At 40.7% G+C, this 25,975-nt stretch overlaps 1 protein-coding gene across 1 annotated transcript in view; it reads right to left on the bottom strand.

Moving 5' to 3' along the window:
- The window catches only part of snd1 (staphylococcal nuclease and tudor domain containing 1), a 166,347-nt gene that overhangs the window by 53,870 nt on the left and 86,502 nt on the right, over window positions 1–25,975 (bottom strand). Inside the window, exon 17 of the mRNA XM_070853545.1 lies at window positions 7,413–7,601. Within this exon, the coding sequence (XP_070709646.1) occupies window positions 7,413–7,601 (189 nt within the window). The remainder of the gene's footprint in view (window positions 1–7,412; window positions 7,602–25,975) is intronic.

The following is a 25,975-nucleotide window of genomic DNA, read 5'->3' as shown; positions in this document are numbered from 1 at the left end:
GATCTTGGCTCAAAGAAAAGCCAAGACCTCAGAGGTCAGTGGTTATTTGACTGGTGGCTGCTGTTCTGTTACTCTATGCAAGACTGTGGGCAGTATATTTAAAACACAAGCAAGCCCAACAAAAATACATTGCTCATGGGTGAGGTGATGTACTGTGACTTTGGCACAGTTTTAGCCACTCATCTCCTAAAGGGCAAAAAAATGCAAATCACCAGTGACATAGTGATTCTCCTGGCCCTCCATCTTTGAAAATGCTGGGAAAAATGCTGCCACTGAAGCCATTTCATTCTCCTATTAGTCTGCTGGTATTTGGAGGGGCCTCTGCAAATTGATGACACTTTAAAATGGAAGCCTATAGGTGACACTATGAAAATGATAATGTGAACTTGAAAATGTGGAAAAAGTGTAATTTTCCACGTGTGTTATTTGAGTGAAATTTTTTTTGTTTTTAATACTGTGCATTATAAAGTGGGGTACAACCTATAATGCCAATGTGAATCACATTTTCGTTTTAACATAGTCCCCTATGTCCCATATATGCCATGCTTTAATATACATCCTCTTAAAACTATCGAGTAAACAAACCATGTCACTACAGAAACAATATTCACAAGGAGTTATGACAATGAGTTATAAAACAGAGCTGTAACTTTTGATCTACAGGCATTTTAATATATGTAGAAAATGTATGATTCAACCCTGCATTTTGCAGTGTAATTGTACACAACATGTTTGAATAACTGTTGGGTGTTGAATCAGGACTTTTGAATACAACACCTGCATTATGCATGGTCGGCAAGATGCATGCAATATGTGTTTGCTGAGTATTACATAAAGATGAGGGAGTTTGCTGGGGTTGGCACTATATCACTGGACAATGTGCCTTTTTTTATCCAAAGTTCAAGCATTTAAAGCTTCACAACAGTCTGTTCTGAAACTGTTCCAAAAAGCAACTGAGGAAATGCAAACTAGCTGTGCACGCTTGTGACCCAGAGAATATCACCAACGTGGCAAAGATATATTATTAAGTAAAGCTTTCCTATTATCTCATTATCCCATTCCAGCCTGCAGGGGAAATTGTGTTGCTTTCACAGAATTACGAGAAGCAAATAACTATTTCAGACAAATGGAAATCCATGTATTAAGAAATTTAGTTTTTAGTTACAATTTGCAATCAAAAAAACCTCTCTGGCATTACCTGACACATTCGAATATATAATGCAGCTTTCACTTAGCCTTAGGCTTTCTCATCTCTATTTTAAAAGTGACCAAAATTGAAGTTACAAGGATTTTAACATAAAATTGACATGGCAGGGTGTTGAAGTAGACATTTCAGCGATGACTGGAATGGGGGTGGGGTAGGGTGGGGGTGCAGTGGCCAAGAAACCAGTGGGTGCTAAATCTTAAAACATCAGCACTTTGCTCCTCAAGAATAATTTCCTCCTCAATTCTTTCAAACACAGCTGGGGCATTTCATTTTCATTCAGGCATGAGAAGCAGTTTCCTCAGCCGTCATCCGTGTCACCCATCAAATGGACTGGACAGGTATCTAGCTCGGTCATTAATTGAATATCACTTTCTGCGATTGGCCATGTCATGGACACTGCCCCCGTCTTAACACCAAAGAGCCTCCATTTGTGAAATCACGAGGCGACACTGACAGCAGTAAGCAATGGATGAGAGAGATAGAAGAGACGGATGACCTAACTTGGTTATACAGGTGCAATCATAATGTTTGGTGCAGAATGCCATTATGGCTCAATCCTTCACAATGGCTATAGCAATTAGTGTGAGAAAAGTAATGATAATGCTTTCTTGTTTGACAACAATCTTTCTGCGAACTGAGCACAGCCAGGGACTAACACCAAAATGGCTAAAGTTAAAAGGAGAAACAATGGGTGGAGTTAGCCACAGAATGAGTAAATTTTCTTTGTTATTTCACATGAAGCCTCCACAGATGAGCTACTTTAATATTAATCCCTAGCGTTTTTCCTTGATATTGCCTGGTGACTGCCACAGGTTATTTCACTATGAGAAAAAGATTGCAACCTTGAAAGCATTTCAATAGCCTTAGGGCCCAGGAGAGCACGGAGAATGGTATTAATAGAAAAGGGACTGTCATCCATGAAAACCAAACAAGGCTGCTTGTATGAACAGTGGAAGCTGCTTAAAGTGATCACTGTTAGAGAGATCAACTACTTATAGGGCTCAAAAGCTTGGGACAGGATCATTCTTATACAAATGTTGTTTAAATAGGTTGTTTATAGTAATGGGCTCCAGGTTCAGTTGTTAAATTCTATCTGTGTTCTGCCACTGGAGACCCATCTGAAAACATAGGTTTGGTGTGCACAAGTTTTGGTAGTGCATAATGTGTCAAACTGCAATGCTCTCTATTTAATTACTGTATATTCATGTAGTAAATACGCATATGCCAATGAGATCATAATCTATATGAGAAATAAAGAAAGAGGAAAAAAACAATTGGTTATAAAAATCATTCTACGTTGGCACAGATAGACATGATCACTATGAGTGGTTTCCACTCTATTTCTAAATAGACTATTTAGAGAAGACTGAGAATTAGTATGCCGCATACATAACAGAAAATTCTCCACTGTTCCAATCATGTGTTTCCTCAAAATTTACTTTGCTCCAGGTAAAACATACAATATTATGTAGATTTTAAAAGAAGCGCTATTATTAGAACATTACAGAATTCAAACAATAACTAATCCTTGAGAGTGAATCCAGTCCCATAGAGGTAAACTACCTCCAGTCTGAACTCAGAGACACATTCCTTTTAGCTTTGCTAAAAGCCCAATTATCTTGATTCATCCACAGCGTGTTCCTGTTTAGCCAGGTGTGTGATGTGCTGACTGCTGAGAAGACACAGCTAAGATGGGAGGACAGGGAGATGTTGCTTTTTGCACACTCTTTGACAACAATAAAAAAATCATAGATTGAAGTGGCTATGTTAGGGGGTTTGATTTTTTGGTGGATGTCAAGATATTTGGCTTGCGATGCAAGCAGCTTGACCCTTGAGAGAAGGAGCCAGGGGCAACTGAAGTAAAATAAAGGGACAAAAATTGCAACGTACCAACATAATCAGACATGCTTACAGTGCTAGTCAGCCAATCACGGCAAATCCAAGTGCTGTGATTTGCTTGGCAGTACAAAAACGCTTGGTCTGAGCTATGTATTAATGTATACTTGAAAAGAGGCCCTTGGGCAAAGTGACAGTCAAGTCGGCTGGAGTTGCAACTCTGGATTCCACCCAAAATAGAGAAAGCTGAAACAAGATTATGTACTTCAATCAGGCCTCGCCAAGGACACGTCACCAAGCTCAATGTCAAAACGATGCTGCTTCAAGTGCTCTGACGAGTGTCGTTGATGGACGGGTGAAGTATACGGAACAGCAGCACCGGCTACTTGGTTTATGCTTCAGAGGGGATTTTTGGTTTTTTTTCTGAAAAAGGGTACAAGAGCTGCAGCTGCCTGACTCACTCTGACCACAGTCCAGGCTAAGGAAAGACCCGTCCTGCACAATCCAAAACCTGTAAAGCAGCCAAGGGGAACAAAGGCATGACACAGGGCATCTGAGAAGACATTAATCCGTTTAATAAGAAGGGATTCAAAGGTGATTAGTTGAGGGAGGAGAGGAAAAAAGAGAAGGAACAAGTGAAGAGGGTGAGCATAAGGATGTGAGAACACTGAGGAGGTTAAAAGAAAGACAGTGGTCTGTCTGTATTGAGCAGGATTGAAGAAAAGGGGTGAGCAGTGATGAAAAGAGGAGTGTCCCATGACATGAAATATCTTTACCAGAGGTTGTCATATCCTCTGTCTGTCTCCACTCCCTCCCTTTTTCAGCTTCTTCTCTCCCACTCCAAGACTCATCTGAGTGTGTTAATCTCCTTCAAGGTTGGGTAATTACAGCATAAAACCCCTTGCTCAACAAAAAGCACACCCTGGTTATTATTGAGGGCCAATCATTGATTCACCTCTTCATGATTGGGTTACTCCAATTACTAGCATGTTACTTTCGCCTGCCCGTTTACAGCCATTAGGTTGGTTTTCCTCCAAGTAGATGTATGCGTAAATATTGACAGAGAAGATGCTACAACAAAATCATTCAACACTGGTGTGTGGTTAGAACCTCTGATTTGCACAGAAGAAACAATAGCTTCTAGAAGTGTTAATTGATTTCTCTCTCATTAGTCCAACTCTTAATTTCAAGAGTATTTCATTTCATTTTTGGTGTATGAATTTTCAAAAAAAGAAAGGGAAAAAAAGCCACAGCTCCTTGAGGCTTAAACAAATATTGACAAACTACACCTGTTCAGTCTTATGGGAATTTAAATGGAAGCTACAGCCAATGTCTCTGCAGTCAAAGTCTCTGCTTTCAATCCACTCTCAACCAAACAGCTGCTCTCGTGTCAATTTTTTTCTCTCAGCTGCAGCATGGGAATAGTGGATCATAGGAATAGCTGCAATAAGCCGTCTTACATTGCAGTGACAAAATGCAGTGTTTCTGCAGCACGTCTTGTTTACAGAGATGCCTGGTAAGCAAGAATTTGTTTTTCTACCCCAAGGAGGATCCAAATATACACAAGACTGCTTTGCAAAACCAGGTAAGACGTTTAAGAAAAGGACAACTGACTCACTGTTAAAAAAAAAACATGAAATAAGCTTATGTAGTGTCCCAGGTCTGTCTAGTAGCTGAATCATGTAAATGTTAGCACTGAAAGCATGACAATAGGTTCTGACAGGGCGACACGCTATAAAGAGATTTATGTAAACAATAGCTTAGCCATAAATAAACGTAATTGGGAACAGAATTAGAAATGTGCCCGGGCCCACAACTCGAGCCTTCTGCATGTGTGGAGAAATACTTGCTTTGAGGACTGTTCCAAATATTGCTCCAAGAGATGCTGATACGCAAGATCAAAACATGCTGAGCTCTAGAAAAGGCTCTTCAAACCCTTTGGAACGCTTCATTTAGAACACAATCACTTTGTCCCACTGGTCTCATTGTAGCAAAAACTCATATTCACTTAAGTCACTCGAACTAAGCAGTTTTGGTTCAGGATGCAACTGCAGAAAGCCTCAATCCCCCTTGTTGTCCTGGTTCCCCGCTGAACCACCGACGCAAAGTTTTCTTTAATGAGTGTGTGTGCGTGTGTGTACACAACCTCTAACTCCACTTCATTACGACAACCTTGTTTTCTTGTAGGGACGCCTGACACAGCAGTACCACTGATGTATCCATATCCACAGCCATAGGGACAATAAAGAGAGGGCAATGAGAAAAGAGGAAGGGGGGGGGATGCAATCTACCCTACCTAGCCTCGGACCACACACAGACAAAGACCAGCTACGACTTCAAAAGAGAAAGACAGAAAAAAAATTGCAAAGCTCTCAGCTTTTCTTGAGATGGTCTCTGCGGGTTAATTAGAACTCCAAGTCCCACCTCATCTGCCTTCATGTTGCACACTATGCATTCACACACACATACAACTGCCCTGTGCTCCATTAAACACAACACAATCTCCACTACACACCCAACCACACACAAACAAATAAGGCTGCGGTTGATCTGCTCACCGGTGCCTGTGGCAAACTAACATCAAACATAATCACTGTCTGTCTGGTCTACTCAGGCCCCATTCTGTCGTCTTTCCTCTCGGCCCTGTCCGCACTCAGGTTAGCTCAAGTCAAAACCTTGTGGTGAAAGTCAATCTGTCTCAACGCTGCAAAGGGGGTCGGAAACCGGTAGTGAAATTGTCATCAGAGGTGTCAGGAATGTGCCTTCTTGCTGCAGTTAGATTTAACATGGCATGGTGGGTGTGCTCACATCACTGGCAAGACTTTCCTTTTTTTTTTGAAAATCAAAACAAAGGTTCACCTGCGCACAACTTTCCACGTCGTTAGCTCTCTCTTTCACCATTTTGAGAAACAGAAGCCACAGATGGAGGGTATCTGGGAGAAAAAGAGGGAGGCCAAGAGCAAGAAAGATGACTAGGAACACATCGACTATGATCATGACAGATTCAGAGAAGGAAAAAAGAATGTAGCCCCTTCTCTGTTCTAGCAATACATCACATTTATAGTGGGAGAAGAGACTTTTGTGTTTCCTAAAGGACCCAAATAGGTAGAAGTGAGTGGAAGAGAGAGAATGGAAGAGGGGGGAGGAGAGGGAGAAAGGCTAAAAGAAATAAGTTACAGAGATAGAGAGAAAGAGGACAAGGATGACAGCTGGCTGAGCATTTCATGCATCTGGCAAGGGTTACTCGTAGAGCCATAATGAAAATGCAGGGCGAGATCAAGATCAGTGTGAGAGAGGCCTCCATCCATCAAAGGACTTCCATTGAGGAAAGAAAGCTTCAATGATAACGACAAATTTGTCGCTACTCTCAACCCCAGATGGAGCAGTTCCACATTATTGCAGGTGCTGCCCGTGTGCCATCAATACAGGAGGAAACAACTTGCTTATTTCTCATGATTGAATGGTGTGTCATGCTAGATATATTGATGTGTCCCTCCTCCTCTACCTTCATAAGGTACCTGCATAAGACTTTCTGGTGTGGTCAAAAAACTCCTTAATTTTGTATTAATGGAAGCCAGAGGTCATGGCACCACCTGCCCTAATTGGCTGTGGGCTGGTAAGAGGAATGGGCTTTGCCTTTGACAAGAGTAGTGTGTGGACGTTTACAAGACAGAATAGTAGAGTTGCTGTTGAGAGAAGAGGTGGGTGTTGCCAAAGGAAGCATCTGGTTGCCAATGCCTAGAAGAATGTGTTTGTGTGTTCCCGTATTGGAACAAACAGCTTTTTATGCGTTTGCCCCTCACTTCTAAAGGGTCGTCATTCCTGTTGACTGCATCTTTACCTCTTAATGAACTGCAAACAAGTACTGATATAGAAAATGGAAGAAAGCTGGAGAGTAGTGTAGTTTGCAAAGAATGGACCATATCCTGACCAGAGCCCGAAAACAAAGTGAGACCCCTTACAGTTTTATGCAGCACAAACTAAAATATATCCACAGGAAGACTTAAGGCAACATAGAACTGGGATATGAAAGGCAGCAAAAATTCTGATCTGGCATAATTCAGTTTTTCTATAAAGTGCTTAAAAAGACAGCATGGCCTATGATAAATGATAATGCTAAAAGAGAAATGTATCTTGAGCCTTGGTTTTTTCGAAATAATAAAATACATGATATCATGCTGGACATCCAAGTCTTTGTTTAGTTAATGTGAATGTGAGATGAATGTGATATATAAATTCAGGTTTTTCTCTCAGCGCTTGGAAGCTTTATAGACAGTACAGACAGTTTTATGTCAGTTGGGAGTGTAGTCATCACTCTGATGAAGATGTACAGTAGTCGCAGTTCTCGTAGCATCTAAATGAGACCCACCTTCTCTTTCCTCTGTCGGCATGCCTCCTCTGCTGAGACCAACGTCTTGTAGTAGGCGCTGCGCTCTGCTGTAAAGTGGACCTTGGACAGAGCATTTTCTACCAGCGCCACTGACAGATTCACACCCTCAATGTGCAGCCAGCCAATGAAGTTCCCTGCTTTGTCCATGCTTTCCACTTCAACTTCCACCTGGAACAGAAAAACAGAGGGGAGGGAGGAAGAAAAGAAGCCCAGTTAATGTTCTGTGTCCGAGATTAGGTCTGAGATTCCATTACAGCAATGAAGCGAAAGGGTGGGGGGTGGGAAGACACCACTTTACACATCAACAGAGGCCTGTGAGCTCTGTATTGATTTGGGAGTGCAGACACACAGATCCCGTTTCATTCTTCTGTTGTGGATTTGTCAATCAGTGGTCCCAGTGGTCTTGGTCATCATGACACTTTTTTGGGGGAAAATAAACCCAAAAATGGCCTCTTGTCTTGGTGCACATTGAGGCAAACTATACTATGACATTCTCAATTAGGCACTACTGTCAGCTTTCAATAGAAGCGACTTCTGTGCCTATTTGCAAACAATAAGACTGTAGAAATCCTAGGGCCTGTACAAAAAGTATGAGTGGCTTTAAATTAGTGTTGCATATGCACTTCATCCTTAATTAAGCGTCTAAATATTGTCATCCTGCTTTTTTGTAATGTAAATCATTTGCAATTAGTGACATCCAGGTTGCAATTCCCATAAGTTAACAAATGAGGGCACTGAAATAGCTAACCCTGCTGACAGAGTAGGAAAGACCTCACAACATTTCCCATGATGGACTATAACCAAATTCTGCCTATTCAGGCTAATTATCTATTCATTACATTTTGTTTCATAAGTGATGGACGACCGGGGAAAGACGGGGAAAAAAAAGAAAAGAAAAAAAATCAATCGATTTTTTTTCCCTACTCTAAAGCCTCAGTCAGCGAGAAAGTGAGAGGGCAGGTGTGCTGAAGAGATAGGGAAAAGTCAAGCGATTAAGACTCATGCTGCTTAGCCGTGCAACCACAAGGGAAATCTGAGGGGAATTAAGTTTGTAAACTGCTCTGCCTCGTTCTCAACTAAAGTAAAAAGCTTTTATTAACGAATGCATAATCTCTTCTATTATTAAGCGCAAAATTGACATCCTAGGCGTACAGCAGCGACATACATATATTTCAACTTTCTGGATGCTGTTACCATTTGGATTAAGCCATCGGCAGTATAGAAAGTGACCAAAATGTGTAGAACATTCTGTTGTGACAACAGCTTTTGTAGTGGCACATCAATGCAACAATGGCTCAAAGAAAAACACTGTTTTTTGTGCCACAATTTATGTCATGTTCAAAAGTAGCTGTTTTCTATTAAATAATAACTATAATAATAATAATAATAACTAGTGTACATGTAAAAAGGAAGTGTTGAGGCTCCATAAAGGACAAAAGAGCAGCTAGGACATTTATTTCCCCTCCCAGGTCCTGACTGTGATACAATCTAAGTTCACTCATACCTCATCTGCTTTCTCTCACTCTCTCTCTCTCTCTCTTCCTCTCCGCTATCTCATATACTCACCCCATTTTATCTCTCTTTGTCTCTAAGTGCCGAAGCAGTTACATAACTAGGCTATTAGAGCACCACTGGTCCTCCGAGCACCCAAATGTCAAATGGGGAAGTGGGCGAGTGCTGGAAAAAGGCTAGATTGGCTAGAACTAACTTAACTGTCACAACTACCACTAGCGCAGCAAATGCAAAGCAAAAATAAAACAACACTGACAACCAAAAACAACACTCTTGGCTGGGGAAAAAAAACAATCATTCATTTGCTGAACAATACAACAGTCTAAGTCACAAAGTCAAAGACAAGAACAAAAGTATCTCCACACATCTCAGCCAGAGATTTCAGTTTGGGTGCAGAAAGCCATGTTGAGGTCAAGGAGATATTCGCCTTCTACCCCTGTTCCTGTATATTAGTACATTTGCTTGAGGAAAACTCTCCAGTGCATGTGGCAACTAGATAAATGTGATGAATATCACAACCATGTGGAGAAATCACACAGCAGGACAAGCCACATCAATCCTGCTTTTATGACTTCAGATGTAAATATATGACATCTAGAGGCAATAAGACAGAGGGATAAAGAAATGCTGAGGGAAGGGAGTTATTAAATTTAAATTATTGGCAACATAGACAGGTGGCCTTATACTCTTTTGATCTTAATAGAACAAATGAGTCTGTGTTTTTCCAAGACTACTTATAGGGGGAACTTCATTTACCACATACGGCCAACATTACGGAAAGAAAATTAACATGCTACTGAAAATGGCAAAATATGACTAAATGGGCTTACAGAGGAATGTCAGTAACATACGCAATACGCTTGATTGACAAGCAGCAGCAAAAATCAACAGGCTACATACACACAGAATAAACACACACAGAATACACACTGAAAGGACTTTTGTGCTCCCCAAGCAGAAGTGATAATTGTCCATTGATGAGCACAAACATCCACAACATCTGCACACTTTTTGAATACTAATTGATGACTTTTAGGTTCATTACGCTGACTCAAATATTAATGAACTGCAATTAGCTTTAATGTTAAATAGATATTACACAAATCAGATGTCAAACTACAAGTGGACAATTCAACTTAACCCATTAGTCATTCAATAGAAAACATATATTTGTCGTTATATGTATCTTTACGCGAGAGAGTGATACTCAGACTGAAGTCAAAAGTACAACTAAATTACACATCTTGGGTGATCAAAACCTTGAAAGCATCATTAAATAAAAGGAAACCGGCAATTCACCGGCCAGTTTGGAAGAGATAAAAGAGGCTAATGGAGAGGTCAAATGTGAAATTAAGAAGGACAAATTAATTCATGAAAAGAGAATTGAGGCCCAATTTTCCACTGACAGAACAAAAATCATCATAGAGGCTTTAAATCCATGGCTGGACTGCAGAGTAATACTGGCGTTTGTACAATATGCCACACTTAATATGAAAAATGGACTGATAACAGCTTATCTATCCAGTGAACTTGTCACCTTCTCCGTCTTGGTGATTCCTGTTCTGCTTTTAGGTTGTTTTTAATTATTTGTTAGATATTCTATTACATGTTTCTAATAAATTAATTTATAAGCTATTGTGTTGTTGAGCTGTGTCTGTAATTAAGTTGTAGCCTCTCTGACTTTAACATATAGGATAATATATTTCAGGGCATTGCTGAGATCAGTCCAGTTCATAATTTGTCATATTTTTGATATTACATAGAATAAATGGCTACTCAGTGAAATAATGAAGAGATTAATCTATTGCTAAAATATTCAAGGAATATTGCAACCTGTACGGCTGCAACATCATTTCCCTGTCCGTTTCCCTACTTTGCATGAAGAAACTGTGCCAGCCCAAAGCTCAGGAGCTTGGACTGAATTTCAGAGTTTTACAAATACACACATGAAATTTGAGTTCCTCCTCCCTTTAAAGTAAATAGCTCCGGTCACAATGTGGAGAGGACAGGGGAGGCGGAGTGGAAACTGCTTTGAGTAGAGCCCAGATGGTTCCCAGCGGAGGCCTCCTCCGAGCCAAGATGGCTCCCGCCGGAACACAAATGGGCTCTGGTAATCTCATAAACGCTGGGATTGTGTCGACACAGTGGACGGAAAAGAGAAAAAAGGCAAAATACACATACAGGCAAAGCCATGCAAGTGTGTGTGTGCTAGCACATACACATGCGCAGTCATTCACAAGTACAAAAGACAAAGCCATTTGGTACCATTGAAGTGAAACCTGGCCCGAGGGCATGTTTTAAAACTGCAGCAGATTTAATTCACTTAACTGTTTGAAAGTGAGCAAAAAAAAAAAAAAGGAAGAAAGAAAGAAAAAAAAAAGAAAAAATCAAAAAAATACTGCGGTAGGTGACACGTCACATCGGAGCCAAACACTGCACTAAAAGAAAATGAAAGAACACAGTGGACCGGCAATTTAAAAATTGGCAAGCAATGGTATTTTCCTTTCATCATCACATTCAAACAAAACACATTTTGAATACCTGGAGGTATATGGATAAATAACCAAAGGTTACAGAAGATGGGGTGTGTCCACTACTGTATTCAATTCTGTATTGTTCCGTTCAGGAACCCATGAGGCCCGACCTGGTATGCAGGTTGGGAGCTCAATTCAAGTATTGCGTTGTGCGTGCATTCTGTCATCTGGAAAAGAGAGCAAGCTATATACATAATGCAAGGCACAGAGGAGATTAATCTGTCATTCAGTGCTTTCAATCACCACTGACGGCATCTCAGTCACTATTTAAATCTGAGTTTTACTGCATTTCCCAATGACTGAGATCACAGTTATCGCCATAGAGATTTAAGTTTGCATGAGTCCAATTACCAGTTCTGGTCGTAAAACTTAAAAGGCAGAGGCTTTCACGCTGGCAAGGGAAAGAGACGGAGAGAGAGCGAGAACATACTGGCAGGTGGAGATGCTCTGGCATGTCTTCATTCATTCTCATTAAGCCACAAGGAGGTGACTGCTTTTATGGCTGCTGTACTCTGCCACTTAGCCGGGCTCTTTGTCTGTGTGTATAAAATAAAGTCACAGTGAAAATATCAATATAGTTTAAGTAGTAAGGCAAATAATGTGGGGGATGATATTAATGTAGGTGTGTTTGTGACTGCCTCTGTGCACAACCCTCTGTGTATTTGAGAGTTAAGGGATTAAGTGTTCATGACTTTAATGAATCTGGGTGCATTCGTGTAATTGTATCATATGTCAGCACACACGGCTGATCTGGCAAGGTAAGGTACTGTAACAGACAGCAACAGCATCAGTTTATTTATTTTCCACCCATCTATGTCTTTCTATCTGGTCATCTCCCTCATCAACCTGACTCAGAGACAACAAATGAGACAGATAGACAGACAAAAAAGAAGGGCTGAAAGAGAAAAAAATAAAGAAAAAGACTCGAGTCATTCCCACCTACAGCCCTTTGCTCATCCAGCAGAATAAGCCATTTATCAAACTGAGCCTTGGAGAAGATTGAAGGAGAGATGTGGAGGTGTGTAGTGTGTGTGTGCTCCTTTGTGTGATGTGGAAAAGAGATCAAACCTCTTCTAGGCAATGAGTGATCCTAAGCCCCCGGTTGAGGTGCAAAGTGGGGAAAAAGGATAAAATGGGGAGGGCAATCAGATGATCTCTATACCTTAATTCATATTTCTACCCTTCCCTATTCACTTAAAAAAAATCAATGGCTCTGGATACTTAATTCACAGCCATGAATGTCACATGAAAAGGACAGTTTGTCCCATATGAAAAGGACCATTTGTCCACATCAGGATTTAGGCAGAAAGAGCAGAGCACTGAACGGTCAGCCTCACCGCTCTAAACCCAGTCTTGTGTGAAAACCCCATTTGGGGGTATGAACGGCCTCGTCCAACAAAAGTCCATCATCTCTCGATATTGGCCCTCATGCTGGCTTAAATGGATCGTTTTTCCAAGTGGACACGCAAAGTTCCTTTAAATGACACATTTGTACCCCCAAGCAAGACGTACATCCACAACTTTGATCAGATTTCAACCAAAAAATCAATCTCTTGCGAAGGTGTTCCTGTTGGGCAGAGATAATTAATCAAGTCTAAATTGAAAACTGAATCATACTGTCCAGGATGACAGATAGGCAGGGAGAAAATAAACAAACGGACACTAGGTAATAAAAACATCATTGGAGTTGCTAAAAACCATGACAGCTACACTATGTGCTTGGCGCTACATGCTTGGCTCGATGGAGACCCTGTAATGTGGGTGCGTGTGTGTACGAGGGAGTGCTCAAAATTTGTGTTTTAGTGTGGATACAGTTTACATGTAGACTTAAGTGTGATACTCACTGTGAGTGAGCCGACTGGTGTGCAATTGTTTGCATGCCAGACAGCAGGAATAACAACACAGTAGTGCTGTCACTGTTATGTGAGGGCACTGCTGCTGTGTGGACAGCGCAACCAGCAAAAAATGAGGCTACATCCTGTTGGATACCATTGTTGGGTAACCTTTGCTCACACAATAAGAAAAACAGGAAAAATGGCAAGTTGCAGAGAGAAAATGTTCAAACACCCTGAATCTGTTTATATAAAAGTGAAGAGTGCTGTCATTTGGTTGAAAAATGCACTCAGGCCACATGGATGATGACTGCTTTACCCAGATCTTCATATAACACATTATCAATAATGCACCCATTACTAAGGTCCATAAAGTGTGGCTAATGGAATACAGCAGCACAGCATGGCCAGGAAACAGGGTCATAAACTAAATCCCTCAAAATAAACATTTGTAGTTTCATTAAGGTAATAGACACTTTTACAGGTATGGTTATGTCATACAGGTGAAGAGACCAAACTCGAACAAAAGAGCCCTCTTTCTTGAGTGCTACCTGTATTGGTTGTTCTCTCTCACTCCCTCACAACATGGATGCCTGGATATAAAGTAGCTACAGTGTGAGCATGTCACTGTGGTCGAATCGAGAGAGGAAAAGGCCAGTCGTTTCCAAGAGGAATCTATAAGTATAGATCACCTTAAATGAAAAAAAAAAAAACAGAGAGAGCGAGAGCGAGAGCAAGAGCGAGAGCAAGAGCGAGAGAGAGACGGACAGTGAAGAATAAATTAATGAATTAAACAAACTGCTATTGATCCCTTAATGGCATAGATCAGGCAGGGATGTAAATAGCGTGATAATGGGGCCAATAATTAAAAAAAAAAATTCACATTGGAAGAAAAGCTGCAGCCAGTGTTAAAGAGAGGTGAGCCAGCAAACTGGCAAAAGGGCCAGAGGGTACCAATCATCAAACAGTGGGCAATGAGACTGATCCTGTTTTTGTTAGAATCAGCTGAAGTGATTGACCTGTTTCTTTCCACAAAGACATCTGACAAAATAAATTGTTAATTGGTGAGACATTTTCAAAATAAGACTGATTACTGAAAGACACTGAGTGACCTCAAATGTAAAAGACAATAGTAGGTGATACGTTGTGTCAGAGGCAAAAGCATTCTCTTGATCAGATAAAAACAAGAGGAAAATAATCTGCTGGCATTTTCATTTTTGGCCAGCATCTGGATTTCTGTTGGTCACCTTGTCCACAAAACATATTTTAAAAGCCTGGAGGAAAGAGACTACAATACTACAGTATCAGCAACACCAGAACAGTGCGACTTTTAAAATGAAAAAAAGGTTGGATGAGGTGAATCTTCCCTGTTGGCTATTCTAAGCCAGAAGGATACCTGTGTCTGCGGGTTATTGACAGTCTATGCCTTGGCGAGCAAGCAATATAATGAAGGCCCAAACCACTGGCCCCAAACAATTCCAAACTGGGTTGGTTCATTAACTATCGGATCACGGGGTCAGGAGAGACAGCTATTTGTTAGATGTTGATCGAGTTAAGAACCAGAGCTTTACACAAGTGGTAAAACGTGAACCTCAAGCCCCCCTATATTGCATTTATAAACACTATACATGTAATAAATGGTTAATAACAATATAATGTATTAATGTACTATATGCTTATACAGCAGGGTCCACTGAAGGAGTTATACTTCAAATACACGTCAAATACATAAACACATAAACACCTTCTTACAACAGCATTCTAGTGTTTTCTAACCCCCAACAACCCTCAACTTTGTAAAAGAACAAACAGGTGGAAATGGAGGACAGAGCTCATGTTAGCAGAACAAAGCTCTCAATTTACAGCGTGGTGTAAGATGAGGATTGGCCACACCACGATGGGATACTGCTGTCCACAGTGCTCACGGCAGAGCTGGAGTGTTTCTCAATCTGGCTGGCTAAACAATTTGATAGCAGAGGGACAGTTTTGGGACCAACAACACTTCTCCCTCACATGCCCAGAGTCTACAGTTAAAGCAGCAGTTGCAATGAAGAAACCAAATCCTTTACTGGCCCTACAGCACACTATCGACAGTACCTTCCACCCTTGCACATTTCAGTGCTTTATCCCAGCCTGTACCTCTGCTTCTGGTACAAAAGCCCATCTCTTAAATTTGAGGAAAACCAGTTAAATTTGGATAGCAAAGACTAAAAATATTTTTTATAATATCTCTACCAGTGTACATGAATGCTTAATTAGCTTGGCTGCTAAATAAGAGTTAAGATTCTTTCTGGGAAAGAATTTAACATTCATTTGTTTTTCAAGAGTTCTGACCAAATTCAGAAAGGCTGGTGTTGCTAGCAATGGAACAATAACACGCACAGTGGACAGGAATGTGTTTGTGTGAGTGCCTATGTGTGTATAGACTCTCCCAGGGTGATCAATGTGACTCAGGGGGTCCCATGCATCACTGTCAGTGGCAGGCTGCTGTCTGTCGGTGGAAGGGTGGGGAAAAGTCAAACAGCTTCTCTAATGGTCAGGGCCATTAACGGTCAGGCAAACAAGCATGATCCCCACCATTAAACCTGCCTGATGCCCACTAATGAGTTTTTCTTTTATCAATAGAAAATTGATGTTTGCCCTGCATCACTGTTCTGACAAAACAGGTGAATAAAGGGACTTTGGTGAGGAAACTGAAGGAGAAGCAGGCTGAATAAGTCAGATACGCTTCCAGTTAATCCAGGTGGGAGACAAAATTATTTGGCATTGTTGCCTGGTAGTCTTTTTGAATCCTTTATCATATCCTGGCATCACTTGCCTTTCAAGCGGAGATCAAACTATGTTCACTCCATGTGTCACTGGGGACTTGTTGAGAAAATGGAGAAACATCACCAACAGCAGAAATTAATAGGAAAACTTAGCTGTTTTCCCCTGTGGTCCTCCTTAATAAGAGTTGAGATGTTGACACTGGGTACATTAGGCCATCTCCAACGAAAGTAAAAAGACAAACTGTTACTGTCGCCGCCAAACGCATTGATGTTTGCCAAAAGGATCACTTTGTTGTTGATTGAAAGACTTTCATGCCATTTTGCTTTCATTACAGAGGAAGCCAAAAAAGTCTTTGGCCAAATTTGAAGTGTTTTAACATAGCAGGAGAAGTTCTGGGGCTTTTAAGGACAATTTCTACATGACTTCAATGTTTTATTAACAGATAAAATATAAACTGCCAAACCTTGCATGCATTTCACAAACAATATACATTTTGTCCTACTGCCATAGGGAGAACTATTAAATTCTGGTCGTAATGCGTGCAAGGTCGAAGAATCTACATGTTCTGCATTCCAATTCAAACTATACAGGATTTCTTCTTGTCGGAGCAAACTCAAAAGTCAAACAATGCTCAATGGTCTCTGCAATTGCTGTGCACCATCTTAGTTTTTTTCAGGCTATAATCATTCAAGTCTATAGTCTAAACTACTGCCAGTATTGCGGAAGTATAAGCAAAAGAGAACAGACTTTCAAAGACGGGCTTTGAAAGACTTATGAAGCCTTCACAGAAAATGAGTTAGAGCAAAGATGGAGAGAGAGAAAAAAGCCAGGGTCAATAGTGAGTCGATCACAGCAGAAGCTGGTGCTGTCCTCTGCAAATGACCTACAGTTGACTACCAAACTAAAGCAATAAATTATGTTGAGATCTCTTGCTGAGGCGTTTCCAAGAGTGAGGCAGGCATTTTAAGTAGACTATTGTCATAACATACATTTCCCTTTTCCAGTGACATTCAGTCTGAAAAAAGTGAATGTCTTTGCATCCTTTTATTATCTAGTAGTGGTTTGCTGAGAGGTATGGAGGACAGAGGAATTGCTATCCATTTAGGTCAATGAGTTAGTGAAATTAGCTATTATACCTGAGTTAAAGTGTGCGTTATTTGCAGCATTGATCAGACACAGTTGCCCATTAAAAACAACACACGAACGAGGTCATGCTGAATCGTGTGAAAGGAAATGGACTCTGGTTGGAACCTGCAAGCCTTTGTGATGCTCACTGACCTTAGTCATCTTACTTTTCTGTCATTTCCCCACCACAGCCACAACACTTACAACAATTGCACACCATGGGGGTTTGACAAGTCCCAACACAGTGAAAGGGTCAGTGACATCAAGTATTGCAGGACCTGTGGCGATGTAATGACCAGCTAGATTTAGTATCAGTCACTCTCTTTCAATCTGCCCTTGCGGATCAATAGTGTTGTGAGGAAGCTTGAACTCCAAGGCCTCAGCTAGCACACTGTGTCATGCTAAGGCATCCCATTAGTCCTGTGATCTTCCATTAAATCTACACTATTTGTATGCGGGTCCATGGTTAAGGATTAAAGTTTGATGGCAGAAGTGGTACAAAGCATATCATATCATAAAACTGTGTCTGGGAAGGTGTGAAGACAAAAAAGAAAAAGTGCAAGAGTCAGCAAACCTAATCATGCTAAACCTGTAGTTGAATTAGTTTATAGATCCTTTCTTATCCAGATGAAAGATTAACACAGTCCTCACACAGCACAAGAGGGAGCTGAGCAAAGGGCAAAGCTCCGCATTGGGTCTTAACAGCCTGGTTATTAAAATCAATAACCGCAATAACTACAATCCATCTCATTTTTAAGAGAGGGGCAACATGGCATGCCGATCGATGAATATTGAGCTACATTTGTGATATTACTAATATCATATAATTCCCCTTAACTGGGTGGTGTGAGAGTGCAGGTGGGAAAACACAAATTGAACTTGGCGGTAAGTTATTGAATGGCTGTTAAAAACAAATATCACACAACTCTGTGAAAGTTATTACTTTGGAACAGTTTTCATTTTTTGTCAACAAATGCACACGAGCTTGCTACTACAGATCTAAATAGAAACGAAAAGGGTGGCAAAACTAAATTAATTGCAGCTCTAGACATGTTGGAATGGACACTGTAATTTGATTTTTACATTTTTCACTTTGCTCCCAGAGGTACATTGTGCTCTGGGTTGAGACACCCAGCCTCTCAAGACTCTAGGGTATTGGAAAGCAATGAGAGCTACGAGTCCAAATCTTCAAATCGTGGCCTGAAGCAGTGAATGCTTGGTGGGAGCAGTCAAGCCACATTGAGCACATTTAGGGGTGGTCAAAATGATTGGAGAGGGCATTAAGCCACATTACCTCTCAAAATGACAGCGCTGCTTTCCCGTAGATCCATTTACACATATACCTTGGAGTACATAACCAATGAAGCCTGGCCATTACTTTGCAATCACTGAACAACACAGCAGCAACAAGGACATGGAGAAAGAGGACAATGAACATGAATAACATTGTATGAATAACAATGGCATGTTTTTACTACCAACTTTGAGTACTGCTTTAATTTAAGAGCAGATATTCTCCTGTGATAGAGAAAATGCAAGTTAAATGCAATTTGTTCAAATATTCAGAATTCTTATAACGGTGTGGAGGTTTTCTAAGTGCAGTGGTTACCCTGCATTCATACATAAAGCATTCAAATAAAATAATAACGAAAATTGATGTTAAATTCAGTAAACGAGTCACAGAGGGATAGAAATATTCTTCCTTTACTACTGGACAAAAAGTTTATAATCCCTTTTCAATGTGGTTACCACAGGCAGACATATTGGTGGGGTAAGAAAACTACACAAAGAATGCACCTACTATAATACTGTCTTATTCCTACATTAGTATGATGTAGTTTACGAGGTGAATGACTCATTAACAACATCTTCATAATTATTCTGTTTTCTATTCCCAAGTACTCCCATCCACATGGGGTTTAATCAGAATTCCTTTTAAACTGTTTGGGTGGCAACACATGTAAAACTAGAGAGCGGGAGTCTGTAGCTTTCTACAGTGATACCCACCACATGAGCAGCTGTTTCTTCGCTCATGCTCCACTTGCTACAGCTTTATGAATCAATTTAACATTTCATAATGGAATTTTAAATATTTATGATGCTGTGGCTGCAATGACCAAACTATGGTGGAGCGCCATAGATAGCCCTATGTGGGGAAAACAGTGGGGAAACATGACTCCTTACTGGACATTTTAGTACACTGTAAGCTCTAGCTGATGCGGGCATTAAAGAACCCTTGGGGAGGACCGAGCTGGATTCTGGTCAAAGACAAAGAGAATGAAGAGTAAGGACTGACTGACAACATCAAAAACTGTATCACCCTAAAATAATTTTGATTTTTTTTCATCCATTCAAAGGAAAATGTTCCCAAGGGAGGAATTGGGCACAGCACTCTAAATCAGATATAGACAGACAGGAATTATAATGTGTCTCAGTTTATTATCCGCAAGTGGCTTATACTATCTACTTGAATTTCCACTTACTCAAAGGGAGATTGCATTGACAAGTAATACCAAAAATCAAAGATGTTGTCTATGGAGAAATAATTGTGTAAAAAAAAAAAAAAATACTGAGAGAAAACAAAATAAGACAAAGTTGTATTGCAGACAAAGAAAAAAAGCCTCCCATACGACAGACAAAAACATTTCTACACCCTCTGGCATAGTGGCAATGTTATTTGGACTTCAGTGACCTCAGGGGGAAAGATGGCGGGACAATCATGGCCAGGCCATCATCATTTGTCTCCACCTCCTTTTCTATCCTTTTTCACCAGTTGACACGGCAAATGGCATAGCCAGCCTGTGTCACTCAAAAAGCCATTTCTGTCCTCCCAGACCCTGCCTGTGCTGACAGAGTGAGAGAATGAGGGAGAGAAAAAAGGGGAGGAAAAGAGCCGACAGTGGCATTTTTCAACATGGCTTTTTGTCAATTTCTGTGTGCTTGTCAAAATGAGAGGCAGTGCCCGGTTGCTAGGCTGGTTGGAGAGTAGTTAGGCAGGGGTGAAGTTTGAGTGTGGGAAAAGTGGTAGAGATGAGCTACTGAAGAGGTACTCCTTGTTGCTATAAACTAGCTGTATAAAGAGTCGACATTGCTGGCTGGAGGCTGGCAGTAGTCCCACAGACAGAAAGAAATTCCAACTCCATCTTGGCCTAACGGCACTTATTCTGTTGACATATGGTTACATATATTTCCAAAGGGGTGGTATAATAGAATGTATCTAAGTGTCTAGAAGGATATGCCTCCTGGTTTTAAGTGGAAAATGATGTACAAGACACTTGTGTGACAACTATGAGAGACAGCAGCACAGCATAATATAGCCAGCTGAAATGAATCTTTCATGCCAACAGGTAGTCAGAGATCATTTAATAGGAAATGATGATATGACCCAAACCAGCAGCATACAAGATAAAAACCTTGACACAAATCATCTTATAATCATTCTTCAATTTCGGCAATCCAATTCAACCTCTCTGCACGTTCAATCACATAAATGGCAACTGACGATCAACAAATGAGATTGGGGATTGAGGTGGGTGGTGTGCGGTTGTGTGTGAGAGAAAGATGGGAGAGGGGACACTGATTGAATCAAGTCATGCCTACTTAGGAGCCATGCAGTTTGCCGGTCGTTGGACTGCAAATGACGATTGATTGGAAAATATGATTTGCTCTGTATTTTCTTTCCTCAACTGCAATGGATTTTGACCAGTCTGACAATACTAATACCTGCCCATGGTAGTTAATCTAATCAGTGTGGCGTCAAATAATTGGGATTTCGTCCACCTTGCACACGTGTTTGGTTAACAGGCCCACATTTAGGAGCTACTATGAAAATATTACAGATCTGAGGAATGGAATATTAGGTAGGTGTGTGTTATATCGCTAGTTAGTAAGTTCCCTCAGCTTTGCCAAGTATGATTAACCACAGTGACTATTTGGGTTGTAGTGAGAGAGCTACAATACTTATACTAATATATTGCTGTGCTACATCAAAATAACTACAGAATAATTTAAGGCAAGCCTGAAACTCACAAGTTTCAAATATGACACCTTCAGGTTGTTATCACTTTTCTCTCTGACTTTGTTCCAAACGGGGCTTTTCCTTTTTTCTCTTGCCATTTGGGGAAAAAGGAAAATAAAATTTTAAAAAATCAGTGTCAAAAACAAGACTGGGCCTCCAAACACCTCAATAATGAGGAGACAAGGGAGCAAAATGGGGCTAACATTTGTGGAATGAGATTGAGAGCAAGTGAGAGAGGGAAAAAGATGTGGAAAGTGGAAAAGCAAGGGATGGGAGGAGGAAGACAGAAAACGTAGGAGGCCACAAATAACGAAAAAAAAGAGTGTTGAGGGCGCAAGATTTTCTTCCTGATTCCTCCTCCTCTTTCTGTCTCACTAGATTACAGAAATGCAGATGCTGCTGATCAGCACTACCTGGACATGCTCTGACTAGAGAATCAGCAAGGACAAAAATGGAAGGACAAGCAATGAAAGAAGCTTTATTCGCCAAACAATAGGGGTGTGTTGTATGACTTAAAATTCATGAAGGTATAATTTCAATTTCACACAGTAACAATATACAGTACATTATGGAACTTAAGTTTTCCAAATGTCGACCTGATTTAAATGCATTACAAAATGTCAGCACAGAAACTGCAATAAAGACAACAAACTTCTGAACAGAATTCAAAATACTTCAAGTAAAAGCTTTTAAATTACATCAATTGCGTTCCTTCCATGGCCATGTTGTCTTAGAATAAGGAAAGCCATGACTCACTCATGAATTAGCCAATGATGTTTGTGTTGCGTTATTTCTTTTTACAGCATCCTTAGGTCTAGGGTTTGCATCAGAGCTGCAGCACATTCGTAACTGTTCTTTTTTACTCATGGACAGCTAGCAGGGTTGTCAAACGTGTGCGCAAAAGACCATGGCTCATTCACAGCTCAATTCATTATAAAAGAACCCAGCACAATATGCAGCAAGGTTGAATCACCCAAGAGAACACATGAACAAAAGGGCATCAACCACATTCTTGAGCCAAGTGATGTCACTCAATGTCACATTGGCAATGTAGCTTTACAGCTTGGTGGATACATTTCTTATATTTTGTTGTTCAAAATTCAGCTAAAAACTGTAAGGCTATTGCGGTCACCACCCCTGGAAAGAACTGTCACTATGGTTACAATGTTCTCGTGTCTCACAACATCAGCTATCAACTGATTTTTTTTATCAGATGTATGATCTGATAGCTTAGCGTTCATGCCAGCATGATCGTACAGGCCAACGTACAGGATAACGCAATGAAAAAGCCAGTGTGGCAATGATTGTCAAGATCTTGTAAACACGAGTGTAAATGAATATGACTGAACACGAATATGTATGTGAAAAAATTTGGCCCACATACTGTATAAGATAGAATCTCTTATCTCACAGACAGACACAGTCACCACAGAATACAAGCAGCATGTGATCATGTACTTGATATATTTGTCTTAGTACTCACTGTGTCCTGCAGGAGCACTTTTAACACCACCAGGTGTGTGATATGACAATTGTGCTTCCAAATAGGATGGATAACACTCACTTCAAAAACAGGCAGCAACACACACACTCTTCAAATTCAATTTCTACAATGTGGCCACAGGCAAAGGCAGACACCCCACTACTGTATCATGAAGTAACAAGCTACAACAATCTTGAGGCCAGCTGAACACTCCTGCTGCCCAGACTAACTGCTTGAATGCCCAATGGGGCACACCTTTTAAGTAAAACTATGCCCACAGGCTGATGTCTCATAGTATTTCCACTGAATGAATAAGTGCATAGCTCAATTGTTTCCTTAAAAACAAAATTCAAACCAATGTGTCTCAGTGGTTTCATCAATTTTCTGTCATTTATTGCTGTGCACAGCTGAGCTGCTAACAAAATGGATGGCAGAACAGTGCTAGGCAACAAGAAAAAACAAATGGCAGCCCTTGAAGAAGAGTGTCTAGACAGTTAAGTCAGCAAAGCCATCTCCAGACAAAACCTGCATATTAAAATGTATACACAGGCACTCAACGTTTTGCTAGTGCTGTGTTTGAATACAAAACAACCAGAATGAACTCAAAGGATACCTGAATCAACACTTTAGGGACAAATGAGAGTGGAGCGATATTTCTATCTATTGGAGCATGGAATCACTACATGTATTCACCAATAGACAGTTAACACATGGGCAGTACTGAGGCAGAACACTTAATATGGTCTTTCATAATAATTCAGTTGCTATAACCTGTGAAACATTCTAATTTCATTGAGCAAAATTACAATTCATGTAGTTATTAAAAGCCAGAAATTACATGAATTACAAGCATTATGACTGCTAAAGATGTGTTATAGAGGCCCTTACTTAGGCATGTTACATGCTGCATATCTAAATACCGTTTTTATTTGAGCACTATTGCAGCAAGTACAATCCATATTTGTCATTTATCCAAATCCTCTCAACACCACCCCTAAATATAGTTCCCTCATTGTTTAATGTCGGTCACTTGAAATGAAAAATGGCAAAATGAGCCATTGAAATACAGCAATACAGTAGGTTCCAAGTCAAAATTATAATCTTCAGCAGCATGTCAAACAATGAGTGGCAGGAAAATGAAAGTGAAATCAATGTCTGCCTTGGGAAATTACCACTGTTCATCCATGTGTCAAGCCAGTCCTGTGAGTGAGGTGAGGGGTTATTATGGAAAAAAAAAACAAAAAAAAAACTGGGCCACACACCAATAAACACAACTAGGGTGCAAGCGACCTAGACTGATGCCATCAGTGAGAGAACTGAGAGGCTAGTGAAAGGGCACCAGTAGGAGGACTGGAATGCATTGACCTGTGTGCAAAATGGATCTATAAAATATCTACCAGCAAACAATGACAGAATAACAAGAAAGAAAAGCACAAGGGAGGTAATGCGGTGATGCACTTAGCCACTAAATGTTGTGGAAATGCAATGGAATTTGTATGTTTAATGAGCTCTATGGATAAAGATTAGGCTTCACACTTCATTCTGCTCATTCCTTTAATATCATGTAAAATTTAAAACATTCAACTGCATTATAAAACTAAAAACGTGCATTTGAGTAAGAACGTATGTGACTATGTGTGCAGCTCTTTTGTCCAGATAATGGGGTGAGAGCAGAAACATTTTGGAAATAGTGCATGACAGTTATGAAACCATCTAATGGACTTATTCTCTTGTATAAATATAAAAAAAAGGGGGGCATTTATATACAGGAGGTTAAAATCCTACTATGTTGAGAATTGTAATATAAATGAGCATGTCAGCACACTGCTGGGAACACAGTATCAAAACTGCAGCACAATGACTTTTTTAAGCATTTGGCTCAGCAAAAGTAAGACAAACCCTGCCTGTTCCATGCTGCGCAGATGTACCAGTAAACATTACATGGTCATCAGATTCAAATATAAAGCATGTAAGCTTACTACACATGCATAAATACACAAGCAAACTCATGTCAGCTGGATGTCTACCCTCTACCAGTCACTAATTTCCTTTCCTACCCGCGCTCAGGGCAGGCCAGCCATACCCGTTTTAATCCCCAAAGCTACGTAGAAGTGCTAACATGTGAAAAAGGATTAAAGGCAAAATAAGGCTGTGTGTGCATGTGTGTCTCAGATATGTCTGCATTAGCAAGATTTCATTCATCAGCTTGATGTAGAATAAAAGCACTTCCATGTAGCTGGCTCAGGGCATTTGGTCATGTTTGTTTAATGCACATCATTCCCAGTGTTTCCAGGTTGTGTGTATTTTTCATTTTAGATCACTTCCACTACTTAATATTCAATCCTTGTCCTTGAATTGCCAACCAGATACACTCGTAGCTCAGAGAATAACAATTACTGTCAGTTTCTTTAAACAAGTACAAGCTTATGGAGGTGTACAGCGCTGGTGTCATGCCTCCCGTCACTGACATCACTATTTCCCCTCATGTGCGTTCACCCACACAAACACATGTTGCCATGCATAGTGGTACTTTGGAGAACTCAATCGACATCCTACCCTCAGCTCTCCTTAGTGACTGTAAGCGAACTGTGTGGGAGGACTGGCTCTGATAGAATGGACTGCTGTGTTATTGACTTCAATTTAGAAAGTGCTGCATGCTGCTTTCCCCCCCCACCCTCCTTCCTTTCATAGATGGGACCCTGCTGGCCCCCAGCCGCAACCTACAGCCAGGGGATATCCCTGATTGCGCTGCTATAGAAAACACATTTAAGCAAGATCACAGGGTCCAGAGTTAGGGGTGGGGGGTAGCATTGGAGTAGTACGTGTTGGGGGTACTTTGTCCTTCGGCCCACATTCTATTTTAATTTTGCTTTGCTCTTTCTTTTATCTCAAACGTACACTTTATAATCACATTACTTCCTTCCTTGAGTCTTTCCAAAGTCATGTAGAAATAATGTCAGCATCCACTCAGGTGTCTGTTTCTCACCCTTCAGCCCTCCCTACACTGCATTGTCTTCTGGCTGCTTGGCTGGACAGCTGCTGAGGTGTTGTATTGTTGGAAGCTGCAGGTACGTCGACACCAAACATTTGACACTGTGCTGGCTGCGCTCATAGATTAGACACACTTAGCTTGGCTTCTCAAATCCCCAGTATGGGGGGGGGAAAGGAGGCAGAGAGAGAGCGGATATTACACAGGAAAAATAGCGGGCTGGGAGGTGAGTAGTCGCATTAGAGAGAAGACACACAAAATGCATTCCCTGTACACATAC

This window comes from Pempheris klunzingeri, chromosome 22 (assembly GCF_042242105.1).
Source record: "Pempheris klunzingeri isolate RE-2024b chromosome 22, fPemKlu1.hap1, whole genome shotgun sequence".
Lineage (NCBI taxonomy): Eukaryota > Metazoa > Chordata > Actinopteri > Acropomatiformes > Pempheridae > Pempheris > Pempheris klunzingeri.
This window is presented reverse-complemented; position numbering and strand designations above follow the sequence as displayed.